The sequence below is a fragment of the Melanaphis sacchari genome, unplaced genomic scaffold, assembly GCF_002803265.2.
Source record: "Melanaphis sacchari strain LSU unplaced genomic scaffold, SCAv2.0 Contig8_pilon_pilon, whole genome shotgun sequence".
Classification (NCBI taxonomy): Eukaryota; Metazoa; Arthropoda; class Insecta; order Hemiptera; family Aphididae; genus Melanaphis; species Melanaphis sacchari.
Window position 1 is genome coordinate 2,378,104 of NW_020271635.1, and position 21,834 is coordinate 2,399,937.

The 21,834-nt window shown below is 26.1% G+C and overlaps 1 protein-coding gene across 2 annotated transcripts in view; it reads left to right on the top strand.

Moving 5' to 3' along the window:
• LOC112602626 (cationic amino acid transporter 3) overlaps positions 1 to 21,834 on the top strand; it is an 85,750-nt gene that overhangs the window by 55,072 nt on the left and 8,844 nt on the right. Inside the window, exons 6-11 of one of the 2 annotated variants that reach the window (XM_025350802.1) lie at positions 6,121 to 6,292; positions 9,746 to 9,929; positions 10,056 to 10,180; positions 13,703 to 13,854; positions 13,927 to 14,072; positions 19,763 to 19,949. In XM_025350802.1, coding sequence (XP_025206587.1) covers positions 6,121 to 6,292; positions 9,746 to 9,929; positions 10,056 to 10,180; positions 13,703 to 13,854; positions 13,927 to 14,072; positions 19,763 to 19,949 — 966 coding nt within the window. The remainder of the gene's footprint in view (positions 1 to 6,120; positions 6,293 to 9,745; positions 9,930 to 10,055; positions 10,181 to 13,702; positions 13,855 to 13,926; positions 14,073 to 19,762; positions 19,950 to 21,834) is intronic. The other variant, XM_025350803.1, reaches the window with a different exon arrangement.

Consider the following 21,834-nt stretch of genomic DNA (forward strand, 5'->3'; position numbering starts at 1 on the left):
CCTTTTTTTTTTTTATTGATCCTTCAGTAACTGCTCTGCAATCTCGTCCATGTTAACAAAACCCATTTTAACGTCTTGAAGTATTTTTGATGCTCTTGTACCAGGAACCATAAAATTACATAGATATACAATTTAAGTGTAACAGAAAGTAGATATAAAATTATTATTTATATTATATTGACCAGTTTTTTTTACTGAACCTGATCAAATTTTAGGCATACTTAATTTTTTTTTTTTTATAAAAAAAAATAACATAGTATCTATTCATAAATAAATAAATACATTTTTGTTGAAGTTTTTTTTAAAAATTTTTTTTTATTAAACTTTTAAATGCTTTTATACTATAAGTTATTAATGATAAATTAATTATAATGATAATATAATATTGTAATAAATGTTCACGAACGTATTTAACAAAATATTGTTACAAAACATAAATTATATTAGTACGAATAACAAATATGTTTGTATAGTTTAATAGCCAAATAAGCTATGACAGAATTTTTAATATTCCCTCAGAATATATAAAATATTGACAAGAAAAAAACATTATATATATGTGTATTGATTGATGTTAGTTTAGTTTGTTAGCTAGTATAATAATAAGTTGAGTAATATTAATGTGACTATGTGACATATCATGCATACATAACACTGAAATAAAAAACTATTAAACTTTTCAAAATCAGTTTTTACAACTATTCTATCGTTCCATTTTATGCGACTATTTAACAAATATAAATTAGGTCTAATTTACTCAAAACATTGTCATACATTTTAAATATTATACTTAAGATTATTTTTAATGAAAAGATAACTAATGTGTATTTGCATGTTGATTTATTTCTAATTTAATTATCAATTAATTCCACTATTGTATGTCGTATGCAATACTATCGCTGTGATTGGTGGGCGTTAAAGTATCTATTATGCATGTACGCATGTTTAAAAAAAAATAATTGGGTATTATGTTCTATTTTGTGGATTGTGAAATGTTACGTCACAGGGATCAAATAAAAACATTAAATTTGTGTAAATATTTTCTTAATTCAAATGGACTATGACTATATGCAAGCTTTAAATTCTTGACTATTGAATATCTATTGAGATGTGAATACACTTTGTATATTTCGGGAACATTGAAGAAAAACAATAACTGTGTTTACTTAAAACGAACCTGGTGATTTTCGTGATTCGTTTCTTAAAACTAAGTTATTCAAAATACAAGCTTAAAGTTAAAGACTGTAATTTCACAAAATACTACGATAGAAAATTATTAAGGGTTAATTTGGACCTCTATAGTAAATTTTTTTTTTTGTACAGTAAAACAAAACGATATCAAACAGTTTAATATACTCATGTCCCGCAGGTATAAATAATATACGTGTAATTTAATACATTGGTGATGGAATTTTATTGACGTGTGGGTTGATTGCTATATAGAAATCCTTGAGAATACGTGAAAACTATATCGTTTACAAACGAAACATATTAAGACTAAAAGTGATATCCTGAACACCTGACGTACAATTTCAAAACGAGTATAATGATATATTTATATTTAAAAACATAACATGTGTATAATGACATATTAAATTAAATTATTTGAGTTATAACAGAGTTAACAACGGTACTTATTTTTTAAAGATCAATATTTTCTAACTTTTCAATAAAATAATTATACTCGTATACATTTTAAAAGTGTCAAAAAGAAAGAAAAGTATAGTTCGTTCACGACTGCCAAAAATATATTGATATAATGATAAAATTAATGTCTTAATGTACCTACAAAAGATATAGATATGGTAGATATATTATAGGTGGCAATTTTAAATTTATTTTAGAAAAATATATTTTGATATAATAAATGAAGTTTACGATTTAAATAAGTACATTTTTTTTTTTTTGGAATTGTTAAGATTAGAATATATTATTTCACTGAGCATAGAATAAGAGCTAAGTCAAAATTAGATCATAGTTGGAAGGTAATTAATAACTAATAATATTTTGTAAGTATGCCTTTTTGAAGGATTTAAAAAATTCGAAATATTTACAAAATTGCGAGGAATAATTCTAAGAGTAATTGTTATAGTAAAACAGCAAAACGACAAGTATCGATAGAAGTGTAAATGATGTAAGTATTAGTTAACATAATATTGTACGATTTTACAAGCCATCAATGTACATATCGTAAAAGTAGCAACCCATCAGTATTAATGGAAATTTTTCAATGTACTTTTTTTAAATCGTTAAATTTAAAATAAATTTCTAAAAAAATAATTTATTTTTTCTCTATTCGAACCATTAAAAGCTAAATAAATTGTTATACATAAATAAGATAATTAAGGATTTGATTTTTATGTACAGCTTTATAAAACGTGACACTAAATAAATTAACGATATTTTGACTTTAATTTACCACTCAGTTATGAATAAAAAAGCTCAACAAATTATTATAATTTAATTTTTTGATAAAAAAATATAAAAAGCATACATTCTATTCGTTTTTAACTACAAATGTTAGAAATTATGTTGATATTATTATTTAAATAGGTTTGTATTGTACGTTTATTTTTTTTTTCTATTCACTTAATGAAAATTGGAGTAAAATGTATGCAAAGAGCACTTACTATATCAATTCAAAAATGTATATTTTTAGAATTTATAGAAAGACTGTTCGTAAAAAAATGAAAAAAAATGATTATTTTTTTTGCTAAAATAAATTATACCTTTTTCAAAATTCAAACATTTGTTTATGTTTTTATGTTTTAAAACATGGTATACATAGAATGAAGTTAGTATGAGTATTTTTAATATAACTGATATAACGAATTCGTTTTTGATTTATTGTTTGTAAGACAATTAATCTTAAAACAATATTAATAGTTAAATGTTGTTCAACTTTAGATTTATGACGTACCTAAAAGCTTATTTTAACAAATATATTGTACATTGTATATGACTACACGATGACACGCTAATGTGAACGAATGAAAAATATTCTTAGACGATTTAAAATTGTTTTTGTTTAATAATCAATAGTATTATCATGTACGCGTTTTGATCTCAGAAAACTATATTACTAATTTAAGCCTAAAACAAAATATAATATATATATATATATACCATATTATGTATACAGTAATGTGTACAATGAACTTATCGAATCTAAAGTTGAAGAAATATATATCTAGTTGTGTATTATCTTTAGAGGCAGGCGATAGTTAAATTAATTAATTGGAACAAATGGTTGGATTTGATAAATTTAATAACAAAACATTATTATTTCATTAATCAATTTTCTCGCAGATAACGTTATTACCTAATAACAGACTAGTCTTGTTCATTTTCAATCAACGATTATCTATAGAGATAATAGACCCTATACTTTTAACAATTATTAAACTGATGAGTTAGTGTGTATTACAAAGTACGGAGTCATTAGCTTTCTTTCAATAATTTATCAGAGTGGTGTTATATTCCAACCATAATTATTATTAATATATTTAATTTACTTTTGAATGGTTTTATTCTGGCATAAGTTATAACTTACAACAATATATAATATTCCAAATTATAAGGAACGTGACTAGGTTATTTGTTATGATATCATAGCCTTCAAAAGAAAACGAACGAAGAAAATAAAACAAAATTACGATAATTAACACTAGATAGTAGATTTATACACAATACACGCTGTAATAATATAAAAAAATTAAGCTTAAAAGTTTAATGTCAGGTCGTTCAGAAATTATATAATTTAATGTCTCGTTAAAATTTAATGGACCAATCATGGTTACTGTTTGATGTTAAGAATGTGTTAAATATTTAAGTATCTATTAAATTCAAATGGACGTTTGTCCAGTACACTATACATTTATAGAGAATGATAAAGTTAAGTACATAATCATGATGTTTGATTAGCAGATAAAAATAGCTGATTATAATATTATACTTATATAACATTATAGTAATTATTTAGTATATATTTCACATAAGTAGGTACAATTAATAAATTCTTTTTTTTTTTTTTTAATATTATTTTAACAATTTTTTCGAAACAGTTTTAAAGTGTATAATTAAAATTAAAATTTGATTTTTCAAAAGACACCTACGTAAAAATAGAATTCAAAAATAAAAAACATGTATGTTTATTTCAATGAATTAACAACAAAATGTGCTTAGCTTATACACTATAGTTGTATTTGTGTTCAAGGATGAATGACGTTATTACAATATAAGTTCGCTAAACAAGCTCGTTGTAATAGACAGCATATGACTTTGTAACACTAATAACTAAGGATTAGAAATGTATGCACTCAAATTAGAAATACAATGGTATATTTGCATTCTTACGTACCAATAATAGAATTTTAAGTATGTAGTATAATATGTAATTATTCATTTTATTTTTTTTGTATAAAATATGAATTTATATGAGAATAGATAATGCAAAATATTTCAAAAAAATTTAATGATATGCATTCTTTCTTACTTCAAATATTTGTACAGAAAAAAAAAACTATTGCCGAATTTATGGATTAGTTCAAAATATATATGGCGATTGGGGGAGGGTTGTATGAAAGACTTTTTTTATTTATTATCAAATAGTATTTCCTAAATATAAATAATTTAAAACATAAAAAAAAAATCTTTAAATATGGATTATAATATTTTAGATTCGAGTTAAATATATTTACATATTATATTACGAATTTTTGTTGAACCTGATTTTGAATATGCAGCTTACTTTGAAATATGCAAAAGCATGACCTTCTAAGCACAGCTAAAAATTATAAAAATATCTACCCTTATATTATTCAGATATGCATTATAATATATCGTCATTTTTATTTTTTATTTTATACATAGCGCATAAATTAGATCGATATCACGGGATGGTATTAATATTTTTTTTCAGAATATATTATATTTTTGCCCTGAAATATTGTATAAAATACAGCGATTTATCATTAAATTTAAAAACAGCCTTACTAGCAGACTAGCAGTAGCTGGTCAGCTAATGTACTATAAATCTCACGTATGCTTGATCACGTTTTTTAACATTTTTAAACACTTAAATGCCAAAGAGAATGTTATAATTTCCCGAATTCAGAATAAATTTAAAAAAAAAAAAAATTAAATATTGAAGTAGAGGATCAAATTTAACGAGAAAAAATTAAATTAACTAAGAAATTTCTTAAATGCTTAATTTATGTGTTATATTTTGGAACAAAATAACAAATACAAGGAATATTTACTAATTATTAATTATTATAGTAGAAAAGAACAGGAGTTTCAAATGTATATCATATATGATAAATACTTTTGCTATATTATATTTTATATAGTAAGATTAATGTAATTAATTTTCAATGTTTTTATTTAATAGAAAAAATAATTAATTAAGCAGAGTTTAACGTTCATTGATTATACTATTATTACTAGAATTCCATTTCATAAAGTATGTTTTTATTACATAATCATATAAAATATAATACAGAATAAAACAATCATAAATGTATCAAACGTTAGTTTTTCAACATAAGTATCTCGGGATTATTCACGCGTATGATAAATTGACGAATCCGTATAATTGGAGAGACAATTTTCAAAGTATATGAAAACACGTTTAAAAAAATAATACATAAAATATACACATAAATATAGCTTAAATAATAAAAGAAGTTGGTTATAAATTCACGGATTACAAAGATCTTTTCACTAGTCTATAATATCTTTAAAATATAATAATAATTTGTTCATGTAATAATCAAAAGACATTTAATTAATTTATTATGAACGTCAAAATTAATTTTCAAAGGCTTAAAATTAATTTTCGTCTCGGTGATTATTTAATACTTATTCAACCTACACATTTAAAAATATATCGAAACGTATTTTTATTTGTATGTATCGGTTTAGAATGTACATTTTCAAAAAATTACATAAGCATGTATATTGCGTATAACATAAAATTATGCAAATGTTACCCTAATCAATGTTAGTATTTAAAAAAAAAAAAATACTTTTTTGTTTGTATACATTTTTAATGTAATATAATATACTATTGCTTTTGAAGTCATTTATTAAACGTACATTTATATTGTTTTTATTTAGGTATTTAAAGGTGCAGCAACTTGTTTTTACGCTTTTATTGGATTTGATATCATCGCTACCACTGGTGAAGAAGCTCATAACCCGAAAAAGTCTATTCCATTAGCCATCATGGCTAGTCTGGTTATTATACTTGTTGCGTATGTTAGTTCTTCAATAATTCTCACACTTATAGGTAAGTAATTAATATGGTTAGCAACGCAAATATCTAACATACAAACTCATGAATAAATAATTTTATTCATACTCTTGTAGGTATCCTGAGTAAATTATATAAATTAAAAAAAAAAAAAAAAACGATTAAAATAATATTGAATGAATGAGTTTATAAACCACGATACAGTTTAGAAAAGTAATTAAAATACATTTTTACGGTACTTTAAAAAAATTTAAATTAAACCATTAGTAGGTATTAATATATTATTATACATTTTAAGTAAAAGTGAGTTATACTATATAATCTATTTTCTTAAGCTGTATAACTATATTAAAGCAGATAACTTTATTTTACAACAAATTATTGAAAACCAAGGGTAAATTCAAAAAAAATATAAATTAATTTTGATGATTTAAAATAATGGTTTTTTTATTTTTTTGTTAGGTTTTCAACAAATTTCAACATTTTTATAATTTAATTTATTTTGTACTAAATTATAATAATATGATCTTGATAATAAAAGAATTTATTTGTATTCTTAGTAAATAACATTAATAAATTTGAATTTGAATTATGTACGTATTATTTTTAGAAAATGAAATATCTTAGATGAATTGAGTTTGAGTGTCTTATTTTTAATTTAAAGGAACTTACTTTTATCATTCTTTAAAAAAAGTTAAACGCTTAATTATACTTTTCATTTTGTTATTATTATTTTTTTTTTTTTTGTCTATTGATAATTATAATTTTAAGTAAAATTCACATTTATGATGCTGAAACATACATTTGTAATAATTCTCACATTTTTAATTTTCAGACTAAATGTGCGTACACAATTAATGATATTATTTTATTCATTTCGGTGATGACACATTTTATTTTTGATAAATGTATTGCTATACAAATAATTCAATTCAATATTCAGCTCAGGTCGTTCAGATAAAATAACGAATGAGTAAAACTTGACTATGGGAGAATAAAAAATGTTTTATTATCTTAATTATTTAAACTAAACGATTTAAATATTCATTATTCGTTATTAAAAACAATACACACGTTTTAATTAAATTGTATAATATAATCTAAGGCTATGGTCGAAAAGTATAGATAATATATAATATATAGTGTATATTATATACTTTATAAACACTATAGTTTTTAACGGCTGTTATTATTTTTATTTTAGTTTTATGTATTTTATACATATTTTTCTTTATAATAAAATGTAATAATATTTCCGTCTTTGTAAAATTTATAGAATTATTTATAAACTTATATATAAGCGAAACGACCGCAGCTTTATTATTACACAAGTTAATTTTCTTAAAAACTATTTAGAAACTATAGCTTTTCTCTAACTTATTTCACATTTTGCCAAAAATTACTCACAATTTATTCTTAACCTAAGATTATAATAATTTGAATGAAATTCCTTTTTAATTTATTAAGATCATTTATTAAGATCATCTCAAAACATATAACAGCGCATAACCATTCAAACAAAGCTAATATTGTCAAGTCCAATCTCGTTGAAGAGAATAACATCAAAAGCGTTTATTGTTTTCAACCTTGTAACATGTTTATCAGGAAACATAAACACGCTAAATAATGTAATTATTATACTACTCTAGTTTTATTAAGGAGTACCCATGATATTTTTGATGTTGTAATGGTGGATACAAAATTTATTTCAATCTTTATATTAAATATACCTCGGAAAAATGTATTGGCTTTTTGCGTGAACAACAATATTGTTTTAATTAAAATCTGTGTTGATTTTACGTGTTTTTCGTGTTATATTTCTGTGTAGAATATAAAATAATAAGATATTATAACTATGACGGTGAGTCATATCTTTATTGTGTTTACCTTAAAGTATTAATTAATTTATTTAGCACCAACTACATAATAGTATAACAATGTTAAACTTAATGAAAGAATTGGTGATATTTATTCATCTTAAAATATAACACCGAAACCAATATTTATAAAATTTATGTATAAATATCATAATAGGCAGAGATTTAATCAGATTCTGGGAAAAAAGATAACATTTATTTTTATGTTGAATTATTTTGTGTTAGAGTAAACAAGTATCCAGAAGCTATGGCATATAATAATTAGAGTGATGTATATAATAATAAGTTTAATGGTTCAACACACAAAAATATAACGAGGCGCAACATAATCAACGACTAACAATAAAGAATATCTCCGTTACCATACAGAATAAAATACGTTTTATGGCTATATGGCCTGGTGTGGTGCAAGCACAATCTAAGGTTAAGCATCGGCTGGCGTCTCTAGCTCTCGGATAGGTGATCACCTGAGTTCTTAGTGACGAATCCATGGCGCACACACATACACACATGTGTTTCAACCGTACTAACCAAACTTTACAAACAAACCTTACACAAAAAAAACCTACTGTTCTTATTCACAGTTAATAGTCTTAGTTGCTGGGTTTAAAATATAAGATCAATAAACAAAAAAAAAAATTTTAAAATATGCTATAGTATATAAATACATACTCAGCGTCTGTAGCAGTACAGTTTGTATAGATTACTTATAAACTACATGTTATAGTGTGTCTTGTATATTAATTCCAACACTTTCCCTTAAACAATATACCATTATACATTAATATTTTTTACTCCCTAAGTTCTTAGAGCCGCTTTCGTGGAGTTGGCTTTGTCATAATGTCCGCAATCTGCTCTTTGCTGGGTATATGTACTACTATGAAAACACTCCCTCACTGGATTTTTTTCTTATGTAATGATACCGGACATCTATATGTTTGGTTCTGCAATGAAACTCTGGATCTTTCACGAGTTTATTTGCACTTGGATTGTCTCCAAACATTGTTATAAACTAAATGTTATAAGACTAAGTGTCTTGTTTATTGATTCCAACATCTTGAATGACCAAACAATCTCGCCTAACAACATTCCCCCATAAATTCATCAAATACAGTAGTTTCGGTACGTGTTACTTAAGATTATTTTACAGTAAACAATAATACATTAAACTCATGAATGTGATAGATAATAATCTTCAAAGATAATTTTATACTACTGTGAAAAATCACTAATATGTCATAACGTGTTATTGAGTACCTTTAATGATAATTAAAGAAATCAATATTGAATATATATATTATGGGTTAAGTTTTTGACAAAAAAATTAAGTAGGATTGACTCTAAATTATAAAAAAAATCATTTTAAACCGACAAAGAACCATTAAAATACTACAAACTCTATATAATAATAACACTCTTAAAATATTTTTTAAATGAATTATTTTAGAGTGTTAACGTCTCAATATAATATCTAAATGACATGTGTTGTTAAAAATCTAGTTAAGTTTTAGTGAACTGTTTAAATATTTTGATATATATAAATGGACAATAATTAATTTAATATTATTGTGATAAAACGTTGTATTTTTTTTTTTTTTTTTTTTTTTTTTAGTACCGTATACAAAAATTGACGAAAACGCCGCCCTGTTAGACATGTTTGTGCAGGTAGGTGCGCCTAGGTGTCAGATGATTGTTGCCGCGGGTGCAATGGCTGGTCTCTTAGTAAGCATGTTCGGTTCTATGTTTCCAATGCCCAGAATTATTTATTCGATGGCTCAAGACGGTTTGCTGTTCAAGTAAGCATTCAAAGCACGCGTAAACAGTTTTTTTTCGTTTATTCGCTGAAAATAAAATGTTTATATCGATAATAATGATCACTAACAGTTATTATCATCATTATTATCACACATTTTATATTTTAGATCACTAAGTCAGATATTTCCGTTGACCGGTACACCGGTAGTGGCTACTGTACTGTCTGGCGCTGCATCCGCAGTAGCCGCTCTTGTTATTAATTTGGACACGCTCATCGAAATGATGTCCATTGGTAAGTATCTCAGTTGAAATGTTCACGAACGGATTTCCGGCACGTGTATATCTCTCTAAATTTTATTATTCGAAACATGATTTATTTTTCTAAGAAAACCGTAATTGCGTGTCGCTGTAAGAACAAAAACAACAAAATGTTAAACCGAATATATTACGTATGTTATTTAAATCTTATTCGAGAGCTAAACAAATCCATACAGTTTTGGTTACATTTGCATATTTTATTAACTTAACAGCTGGACCTTATATTCGCATATTGTGTTATATTGTTATCTCTGTTTTATAATATAGCAAATTTTGTGTTAACTTCAATATTAGAGGTAATTGATCTACTTTCAAGTAAACATTTTTATCTGTGTTTGTAGAGTTTGTACTTAAATTTTTGAGCTATTATATAATAATGAATTTTTAAATATATATAAAAAAAATTTTATTCAAAAAAAAAAAATAAATAAATAAATAAATAAATATAAAAATAAATACTTTAAATCGTGTTGTATAGTATATGTATATGTATATGTTACAGATAAAACGTATACTATTTTGTTCGAAATTTGATATGGTTTATTTAGGTATACTATTTATGTTAAATATTTTTGTAAGGGAATTTATTAAAATATTTATGACCATTTACATATGTTTTCTGTTAATTTATAACACAATATGGTTTATTGTGTATACATTAGTTAAATAAATAATTATCAATTGACGAGAGGTTCAATTTTTATAGGTATGATTTATTTTCAAAGTTAATAATTAAGTATTTGTTAATCATAATTTTCTCCTTAAGCTTAATCGGTGTGTATAACATCATGCGTGAACAACTAAATATTTGAATAAATATAAAAGTTAAATATCAATAATTTGGGAAGATATTCAGGAATGTTTAATACTTCAATTGCTAATTTTTAACCGTGTGAATACTCACTTAGATTATCATGTATATTTAAAGTTATTATTTCGCCTTAAAATTTGATTCATCACTTTTCAGATGATCTAGTGAGAGATTAATCTTAATTTTGTTCACGTATTGTGGTATCGTATTTTTGTAGTAACTATAAAGTTTTATTTTTAGTTATGAAATTGTATAGTGTCCTAATTTAGCAAAGCAAAAAGTTTTAAAGTCTTTTATTCAGAAACTTGCTGAGATATACGCTTAAGAGGGTAATATAATATTTATACACTTTCATTTCAATATTTTGTTTAAAATTATATGTGCTTGACCCGTGTACAGAGAACACATTTCGTTTTCTCGAAAATCCAATCTGTGTCAACCTAATGCGTTATGAAAATGGAAATTTCGAAAGTTAGTAGCAATATTATTATAATATTTCATCATTATGTATAATGTATAATATACTCTGTATATGCATATAAAGCGAGCCGATGAAATCTTGAAAGCTTTTGAAACCATATCGGGATCAGTACATAACATCTGAATAGAGATTTGTCATCTGAGAAGTCACCTATATACCATTGTGTTTTGTATTGAAAAGGATTCGATGAATAAAATACATATGATATAACGTGAAACTATACGGTACAATAACCATCCAATATTACAATTTATATATATAGATATATTGTATTTTCGTATTATATTGTTATTTATCGAAATTTGACGGATAGCAGACATTTGTCCAAATTTAAAACAAAAATAACATATTTGACATTTTTCTTTTTTTAGTGTCATCTACGGTAGAACAATATGTTAGATTCTAAATAACTTAGTTAAATTAATTAAATAAAAAACCATAAAAGTATGATTTTGTACTCAAAAAGAGTGCTGTTGTTTTATATAGATATGTTAATTTCATTTATTATATAGTGCAGGGACTAAATTGGAATTACGGTTAATGTATTGTAGCCTCTGAGTAGTTAAAACGCATATACAAAGCAGTTATATAAATATCCAAGTATAAATACGAGTAAAAATTTTTACTTTGAAAATTATTTAAATACAGTGTAATAATAAAAAAAAAGTAGGCAAATGGGTATTATACTGCTGCACATTGGGTGCACATTGGGTAACAAGTGATTTTCTATGATGGGTGTGTCAAATTTGAATTCAATGTTATATCATTCTATACGAAAAACGATTCAAGTGTAAATAGTCTTTCAGTCTATAATATCACTAAGTATATTTCTTAATATGCTTCGTTTTTTTTTTTTTTTTTTGATATAGCAATTAAAACCATTTATTATATTTTTAATATTTAGTATAAATACCGCTATTTATCGTTAAAACAGTAATTTTGTCAAAATTCTAACATCAAACGTGTCAATATAAAAAAAAATTGTGGTCTAATAGATCTATGTATTTTTAATATTTTGCCGACAATTTTTTTTTTATTAACATTTAAAAAAAAATTAATTATTTATAAATAGCTCAAAAATAGTCACCATATTTTTTTAAATTATACCATACATAGAAAAAGAGATGAATACTTGGTGTAAGTTTAAATTTTCTGTAGTAATTCGTTTTTGAATTAAAATAAAATAAATAAAACAATTTAATCAAAATCTGGTTTAGCGTAAAGATTCCTATTTTTCCTTAATTTGTTGTTTGTTTTCCCGAGTACGTATAAAAAAAAAATACTGATTATTTTTATTTTTGACTTATTTTAAGTACAAACTAGCTCTAATTTTCTATCCAAAACCACTCACTAAGTTGAAAATTGGAGAATCTTATTTTATTTATTTTGTATACTATTACATACTATAATACAATGACGTTTGGAAATTAATTAATTACTTGTGGCTTGAAAGAAGACTATCTATAAATTTTAAATTATGTATACAAATAAAAATTAAGTTTCTATCCAATTTGTATTAATTCATATAAATTATATTTAATAGTATATATGACTTAAATAAATAAAATAAGTTAAAAAAACACAATTTGAAAAATATTGCCTATTTAGATACTTAAGGAAGTATTTAAAATACGTATTTGAGTACTTAAATACTATATTTGAATAATTTCACACGAGTACTTTACAGAACTGAATGATTATATAATAATGTAGTATTGTATAAATAAGCCCATATACAGTATACAATGTATACATAGTAGAAATTGCATCATTATATTATTATTTATATTCAATTAATAAGCGAATTTTAGATTTATGAACTAATGATCGACAAATGCAATTCACAAAACCTAAAGTTTATTTACGTATGTAATCCAAGTACTCATGCATTAACAAGCTTTATTCTTTACGTTTGAAGTTTGCCCGAAAGAATTCAAAATAAGTGAATTTCTTGAATTTTCTCACAAAATCGATATTCTAAAATATATTATGTATAACATAAAACACGGCTGTAAACATAGGGTTAGAGATCATAGTAGGATTGGGAAAAGCTTCGAGTATGGCCACAGTAATTTCGGTTAGATAACGAGTGCGTCTATAAATTATATCGTTGAATTATCAATGATTTAATATTATAATGTAATGTTATTCACCGCACGCAAATAATCTAAATGGCGATGACCATTATTTATGTTTCCGTAAAGGCACGTTGTTTGCCTACACGCTAGTGTCGACATGCGTGCTGATACTCCGGTACCAGCCGCAGACGTCCACCGTAATACACTTCTTCCCGGAGACGATGCGATCGCCCATGAACGCGCCCAAACAGATCGTCACCAACGGACGGGTAAACTTTGTAAATATAAAACGACCGCGGTTAAACGAATCGGCAACCACTGACCCGGTCGTATATTGTATGCCGTTTCAGGTGGTGCAGGACGACCAAAAATACGCGTACACGAATCAGGGATACGGTAGCCAGACGTCGTTTTACCAGACACAGTTGCCGCTACCGCAGCAAATCATACCGTCGCACCAGTCGCAGAGGATCATGGTCCGAAAAGTGACTAGAAGGTAAACAAATCTCCATGACGTTAATATTACGTATTATTACATCATGCTGTTTCCATAATAATACTTTATGATCAAATATTATCGAGCTGTGCTGACGCGATACGAAACGTCTATAACTGATCGTTGTTTATTTAAATATAATATAATATATTTACGTAAAATGTTTGTCTGCTCGAAATACATACGGCTAATTTTTTGTGTTTTGAAATAAAACGACGTCTATAATTGGATGTTTAATGGATTTCGGTAGAATTAAATATACCATGTGTTACATTTTAATAAATTCGCAATACCCATGTGTAATAATTGTTGATTTGAAAATATTGACATAGTTTTACGTCGTGGATCGATTTTTTCATATCAGTCACTCTACCCTACTCTCTTTTATGCAACGATAATATTTTACTACCCGACTCGCGTGTACTCTGTTCGTTATTGAATTATGATTGTAACATTTTATTATTACGTTTCTGTCTCTCTCCTACTCACTGTAAATTTGTTCTCTCCGTAATTTATTTTCTCTTCGTTTGTATTTATCTATCACAAATTCAATTATAAACTTCATGCAGAGAGGTGTAACACGAGTTTAAGTTCAGTGTAAACATTAAAACATTTAAGGTTCTATATTATGAGTATATGGAATCATTAGTTATGTGGCCACGCTACACACGATTTTATTTTGCTTACATAAAATCGATAAAACGACGGGCTAAAATCATACAGTATTTTATTATATAACGACTACAACATACACATGCAGCATGTACCATTGTGAGAGTAAAAAATAAACATTAATAAATGTTTGGCGTTGCAATATGGGACACGTACATTTTTTTCTATATGGCCTTGATAGTACACTAACTCTATAATATTATTGCATTCGATTAATTCACATGGAAAAACAGAACGTGCACTTGACGCATTTTTATGAAACTTAGACTAATCATTCGATATAAATTATAGGTTATGGATTTTAGATCCATCATTGCACCGCAAAAATAATGAAATAGTCATTAATTTCAATTTTTTTTTTTTTTAATGTTTCTAAACAATACAATTATAAAAACTGTTGCACATATTATTATGATAACGATTTAAGTTTTTTATGTTTTTGCAATTATTGCACGATACCGTTAACTAGGTATTACCGATTCGAACAAGTACGCAAAAAACAAATTCGTGGTTAACCCAATCCTCCTGTTTATATTACTGTATCGATTAATATACCGATACAAAGCATTCAACGTAACAATAATAGAAAGTTAATCAACAACAGAATTTTGATGAATATTATTATCTTGTTCTGTTTTATCTAAAGTTGTTTTCACAAGCTGACAGAACAGATTAAGCCGTTTTGAAGTTTGATTTTAACAAGTATTTTACCATTAGGTTAAATAGATTTGTCTTCTCTTCTCAACTGTACTAATTATATGAACAACTTACTAAATCACTAATCATTAATCAACATCTAGTAAAGATGATATGGTTTGCTAATGTATGTCTATAATTATGTTATTAATAATATCGTACCTAAATTTGGCATTTTGATTTAATATTCTATTTTTGATGTTAATATTTAAGTTTTATTTGTTAATAGTATAATTAAAATCTTCTAACATTAAGCTATATGCTCGTACCTTTAATATTAAATTAACAAAAAAAAAAAAAATTATATATTTTTATTTTTTTTATTTTGAGCTAGTCATTTGAACGCACACGCGTTTATATTTTTCAAAACTATTCTTCAAAACGGATTTTTATTAATTATTCTTTACGAGAATTGGTTATCATTCAACAAAATAATTACTACCCGGATGATAATTCAAATTTTGTTTGAATAAAATGAGATGAGGTACAAATGATTGAGAATCTGATTAACGAAAGCATAAAACAACTACTATCAGTAAATATTTAGATAAGTAGGTTATAAGTTGGTAATCCAATAATCTTCAACCAAAACATTTCAATTACGTTCATGACAAATAATATTTTATTATCACTGTTATTGTTCGTGTTTGACAAACAACAAACAGAGATTATTATTATTATTTTAGTTATGTGACAGGTTTTTCCTAAGTATTATTTTGTTTTAAATTTCAATACAATATCATATTTGAAAATTTGGTTTGATAAGCGAACGTACTATATTTAGACGTGCACATTTTCCTGTTCTAGACAATAATATTAAGAAATCTGTAGTTTAAATTTTTGAGATTTTATCAACAAAAAGCCAAAAAAAAAAAATAAAAAAATATTTTGTTTATGTTACTATGATGTTTTAAATTACAATATGCATAAATAATGCAATATATTACATAAAATTATAATATGAAACAACAATCTACTATTATTATCTCGGAAAAGAAAATATTCAAAGAAAAATAACCTATAGTCGTTTCTATAGTAACGCCCAGAAAAAAAATGAATCTAATTATTATATATGAAAGAAAAGTGTGAATTTTAAAATGGTACCTAACTTCAAGTGCACTTAGAAATGTTTGGATTGGGTTGGAATTTTTTTTCTCTTTCAAAACGTCGTATGCTTTTCTATTGTCGGAAATATGTAGTACTCCGACCGCCATTTAAACGGGTCGGATCGATTCAAGATTTTTCCAGAACGTTTGCTAACCGGGCATCCTCTTGTCGATAAAATCACAGCGATCGCAAATGTCAGACCCTTTTATACACTCCAAAATGTTTATTATAATGTTGTTCAGAGTTCGTACATACCAGTGAATACCTATTGTTTGTTTCGAATTCGATTTTGAATCCGACCTGCATTCGAGAATATACACTGCACAGTCATCATATTGGTAGCAAAACAATAACGCGAATAGTAATTTATTTCCGACAATTACACTTTTCAGATTTTAGCCGTTTTATCATACTTTGCGATAGATAAAGCAAATATCGTTAGTAACACAGATCTTGGTCATTCGTCTTTAATACGTTTTCATATTGTTTTAATACTAGGTATATAGTTAATGTGCGAATAGATAATGTTTATATCGAAAATTGACTTATCATTTACATGCATAATAATTAATTATATTTAAAATAATATTATATTTTATAATTATATTTATTTTTTATGAAACATCTGAAGTTTTTTTTTTTTTATTTTAACCATCAATGGTTTATTAAATATTAATGAATAAATATATACAAAAACATGTTTGGGTTATCACTCCCGATGAAGAAGCAACATTCATATTTGAATATTTTGTATTAAGTTATATAGTTTAAGATGTATCATATCTCGAGAGTTATCAAGTTTGGTAGTTGAATTGCTACTAAATCTGGATTGATGTGTTGATCTAGTCTTACCTTGTGTTTTTGGAAAAACTTAGTAATCTCGTCCTGGATGGAGATTATTATCAAATCTCTGTGAATAATGTCGTTTCTGTCGTACCGGTATCATACGAAAGTAGTACGGAGAGCAATGTCTTAACAGCAAGGATTGCAAACGTTATAACTTATAATCATAAAGTTTTATTTGACAAAAAATATTGAAATTTGAAACGTAATTATAACGGAAAATGATAAATATAAATAATAAAATAACATCAAACAAAATACAAAACATTATGCAAAACGTTATATTATATAGTTTATAATTAAAAAATAATTAATTTCCAATTAATTAATAGTTATAATTTATAAAATATATTAAAAAATTTAATTCTGAATAACAATAAATACAAAAGTTGAATAACGTTTAAATTCTGAATAACGTTAAACTCAAAATTTGTAAAACTTTTTAATTGTAAATAACCTAAAACAAATTTATTTTTTTTTTCAAATGTAAGCCCTGCTTAATAGCTTAACTCTTAATGTTGGATTGATTAGTAACAACCCCATAGTTTTATTCCATAGGTCCATATTGATTTAATTATCGCAACGTATGAAAAACGTTTGCTTTTAAGGTCTAGTTCAGAATGTTTTTCGATCAGCCAATAAGGTTTTCTCTAGTTATTTTTAATTTGCAGTTTTTTTCGCGAACGTGATGTTTTAAGTTTAATCCTAAGTAGTGGCGTATTCCTAGATATTTTGTTAAATCGTTCTGAGGGTTGATCTGCTGATCAAATATACTGGGCTATAAACATTTTTACGCAAAGTGCAATTTACATGCATTGATTTATGACTGTTAATTTTGGTTTTCCAACACTCAACACTTAGTTCATTTGGATACGTTGTTAAGTGTCCGTTAAAGTTGATCAGTCGCAGTTTGCTTGTCTTCATCAGTTGTCAATAAATTGCTGTGTTATTGGCAAATATGACTGTCATTGAATAGTTAGTTAGAATGTCAGCTGATTACAGTAAGTACAAAATAAATCCGAGGACATTGATTTGTGGTATTCCAGCTGATATGTTTTTCAGTCAGTTATTGCTTTTTCGTAGTATATGGCATCTGTTTACGTAGCTTAATAAGTAATCCTTTATACCAAACTTTATCGAAAGCTTGCGAAACATCAATAAATGCTTTACAGCAATATATATTTTTTTCTATTTCCTTGTTTATTGCGTTTGTTACACGATGGATCTATTCGACTGCTGAATATTTATTCTGGAATCCGAACTGGTATTTAGGGATAAGCTTTTTTAATTTTATTATCAATTTTAATCGCTTTAGAAGTAGTTTCCGAATAATTTTAATTATAATTTATGTCATATTAATATATTCAAATGATCATCGTCACTATATTATTAAAAATCCAGTCCGGTGTGACCCAAAATCAATAAACATGTTGATATTTGTTGTATATTGAAATTATCTATGTTATCGAGAATCATCATATAATATTATAGTATTTATTATTGTTTACTCAGTAATTTAATTGATTTGATGATTGTTAACCAAATATTGTGCATTGTGGCAATTATTTACACACAATAAACTATTAAAGTAAATACTGTACTTAACACTGTAATAATAATAAAAACAATACATCTAGAATTTATAACATTATATCGATCGCATCCTATTTTTTTTTTTATAGAATCTAGTTTCCTTGAGTAATATTCTGCTCACATAATGTGCTCGCGTACGAGAACATTCTAAACACGTTCGACGAGGAAGTCCAACGCCACCATCACTGAAAACAATCAAAACATAATTATTTCACGATATGCCAATCAAGCTGCACAAATTTATTTTAACTACCTAAAAATAGTTACGCGCTTTTAGTTCTTTTCATAAAATAAATTTATTTCCATTCATTTAACAACGTTATTGATTTCGTATAAAACTAATAACCGACAAATGGCAATCACATTGTAATATAAGGTACCCATTGTCAGTGTTCTGTGTGAATAATTTTGCGATCGGAACTAATAAACAAATAATATTACCACAGAATAGATATTACCGTCAGCTGATAGCGGGAAAATGACTAAATCGATAATATTACACAGTGTGGTATTATTACGTCGAGTTTCTATTTAAATGGTGATTTTTTTGCTGCACATGATGCCAATTGCCTGCAAGCGTTGTTCGATAGGTATCCAATTTACGCTGCAGCGTGATATATAATAAATTACGTATATATTTTTTCTACCGTTAATTCAAAATGCACAATCACGCCATGTGGCATGTATTCATTATAATATATGTCACGCGATTCGAGCCCTACTGTAATTTAATAATAATATGTACTTGTACAATGTATATTATTATATTTGTTTTTTAGTTCACCGGATTCGGATGACACGTACTTTGGAGACGATTCCGAGGAAGGACGCGACGATCAATACCTGGTTTCAGACAGATGTGAGAGCAAATTCTATGGTTCCGTGCATGGGGGATCAACTGCTGGATCGACGGCCGCGCCAGGAGGATTCAGCGCGGCCAGTGCCAACATTACTAGATCCATTAAGGTAATAATATTTTTATAAAATCTGAAGTATATTGTTTTAGTATTATCTTATATGAAGCTTTGATGATACATTTTTACAAGCCTCAATATCACTTTAGCATATGTATAATATTGTATTTTAGTCAATCGATATATGTTTAAGAACAAATTATATAAATGCGCGTAAAGAAAAAAAAATATTTAGTTTAAATCCCAATCGCTGACCAGTTGTTCGATTATAATTATTGATAATCAACACGGTTCAATATTTTTGAAATGTTTGGTTATTTGTACTGAATGGCATGACTTATCCATAATATCCAGAAAAAAATTGTTCGAAGAATGAGTATGGCCAAAAAAAATGTCAAATAGTAACAGATTTAAATTATACTTACCATCACAAGGATGTGTAAAATTCTATTAAATAATTCCTCTAACGTTATTAATTTAATTTAAAATGTTGCTATCGTTGATTTTATTAATTTAAAATATTGACACTTACAAACCAAAAAATTTATTCTAAAACTTTTCGAACACACCTTTAGGAGCACTATGAAAATAATAAATTATCAAACACTAAACAGTCTAACGTCAAAACAGTCACGATAACATAATATTATTCGTCGTGATATAATATTTATAGCTACTATGTTTTATGACAATTTTATTTTATAAAACCACCGACCCGGTATTATTATTGACACGTGTAAGTTCTTCGACAATATTTCACTATAATAATACATTGCTATTTTATCCAATATCCATATACCGCAACGCAGCCATTGACACAAGACTACCGGGAATGCACCACATCGTTATAAATTATTATATTATACAACGAAAAAACAAGGGGTCGTTGAATCGTGTTTAGAGCATATTATTACAATAATAATAATAATTATAGAGATTTTTAAACAAAATAATAGTTAATGGAAAATAATAATATCGCAAAGTAGTCCCTTTCGGTGAAAACGCCGAATAATATGTTGTTGAAGGTATGGTCGGGTTTTAGTTGATATAATACGAGTATATGTAATGGCACATTACACTCAATAGGTAGATATAATGCTATAGTACGACAGGAGTTAAAAACAGTGGACGAGTTGCTGAATCGAGGCCTATCAGCTAAAGATTTAGATACTTTATTGTGTTTAAGCACTTAAGCGATCAAATTCCACGCTGTGTCAAATAATTATTCCCAAATGAGTTTAGTCGAAAAACATTCATTTTACTGAAGAATGTATCTCCTATCCCACGAAATCCAATAGTATAGTTTTAAAAATATGGTATTCGCAAAATATACGCTATGGGTCGGTTGAATTCTCTAGTGTCTATAAATATTTAATATGGTAATGACTGCTGCAGCCTGTCATCCACCAGCTGGTAGACGTAAATCTCGCTAAATGTAGGAGACAATTTTATTATAACCTTTACCTATTAGATAGATAGTGAAAAATATGTATTAATGATAAAGCCTATTTTTTGTTAAAATATTTGTACAGTCATTTGTACTCGATGCCACGGGGATATTATCGTACGCGCGTTAGTGTAAATGAGCGTTGAAAAAAACTTTTACTGTAGTATACTTCAATATAATAATAAACGAGTAATATTATGCAAATTACAAAATCTATTTAACATTGCCACAAGTAAACCATTTTTTTTGTTCTACGAAGAGTATTTTTTTAAATTTGTAATGTGTATTACGTATGCAATGAATACAATATGTATCTGATATATACTTAATAAGTATAAGCTTTTTTTTAATAAGTTAAATATTTAAGAAAAATGGGTAAAAATTAAGAAAAAAGAAGCAAATAGAGAAAAAACAATAAAAAGCAGGTTTTATAAAAAAAAACAAAACGAAAATTTACTTCATTGAAATCAGGACGATTCAAAATATATTT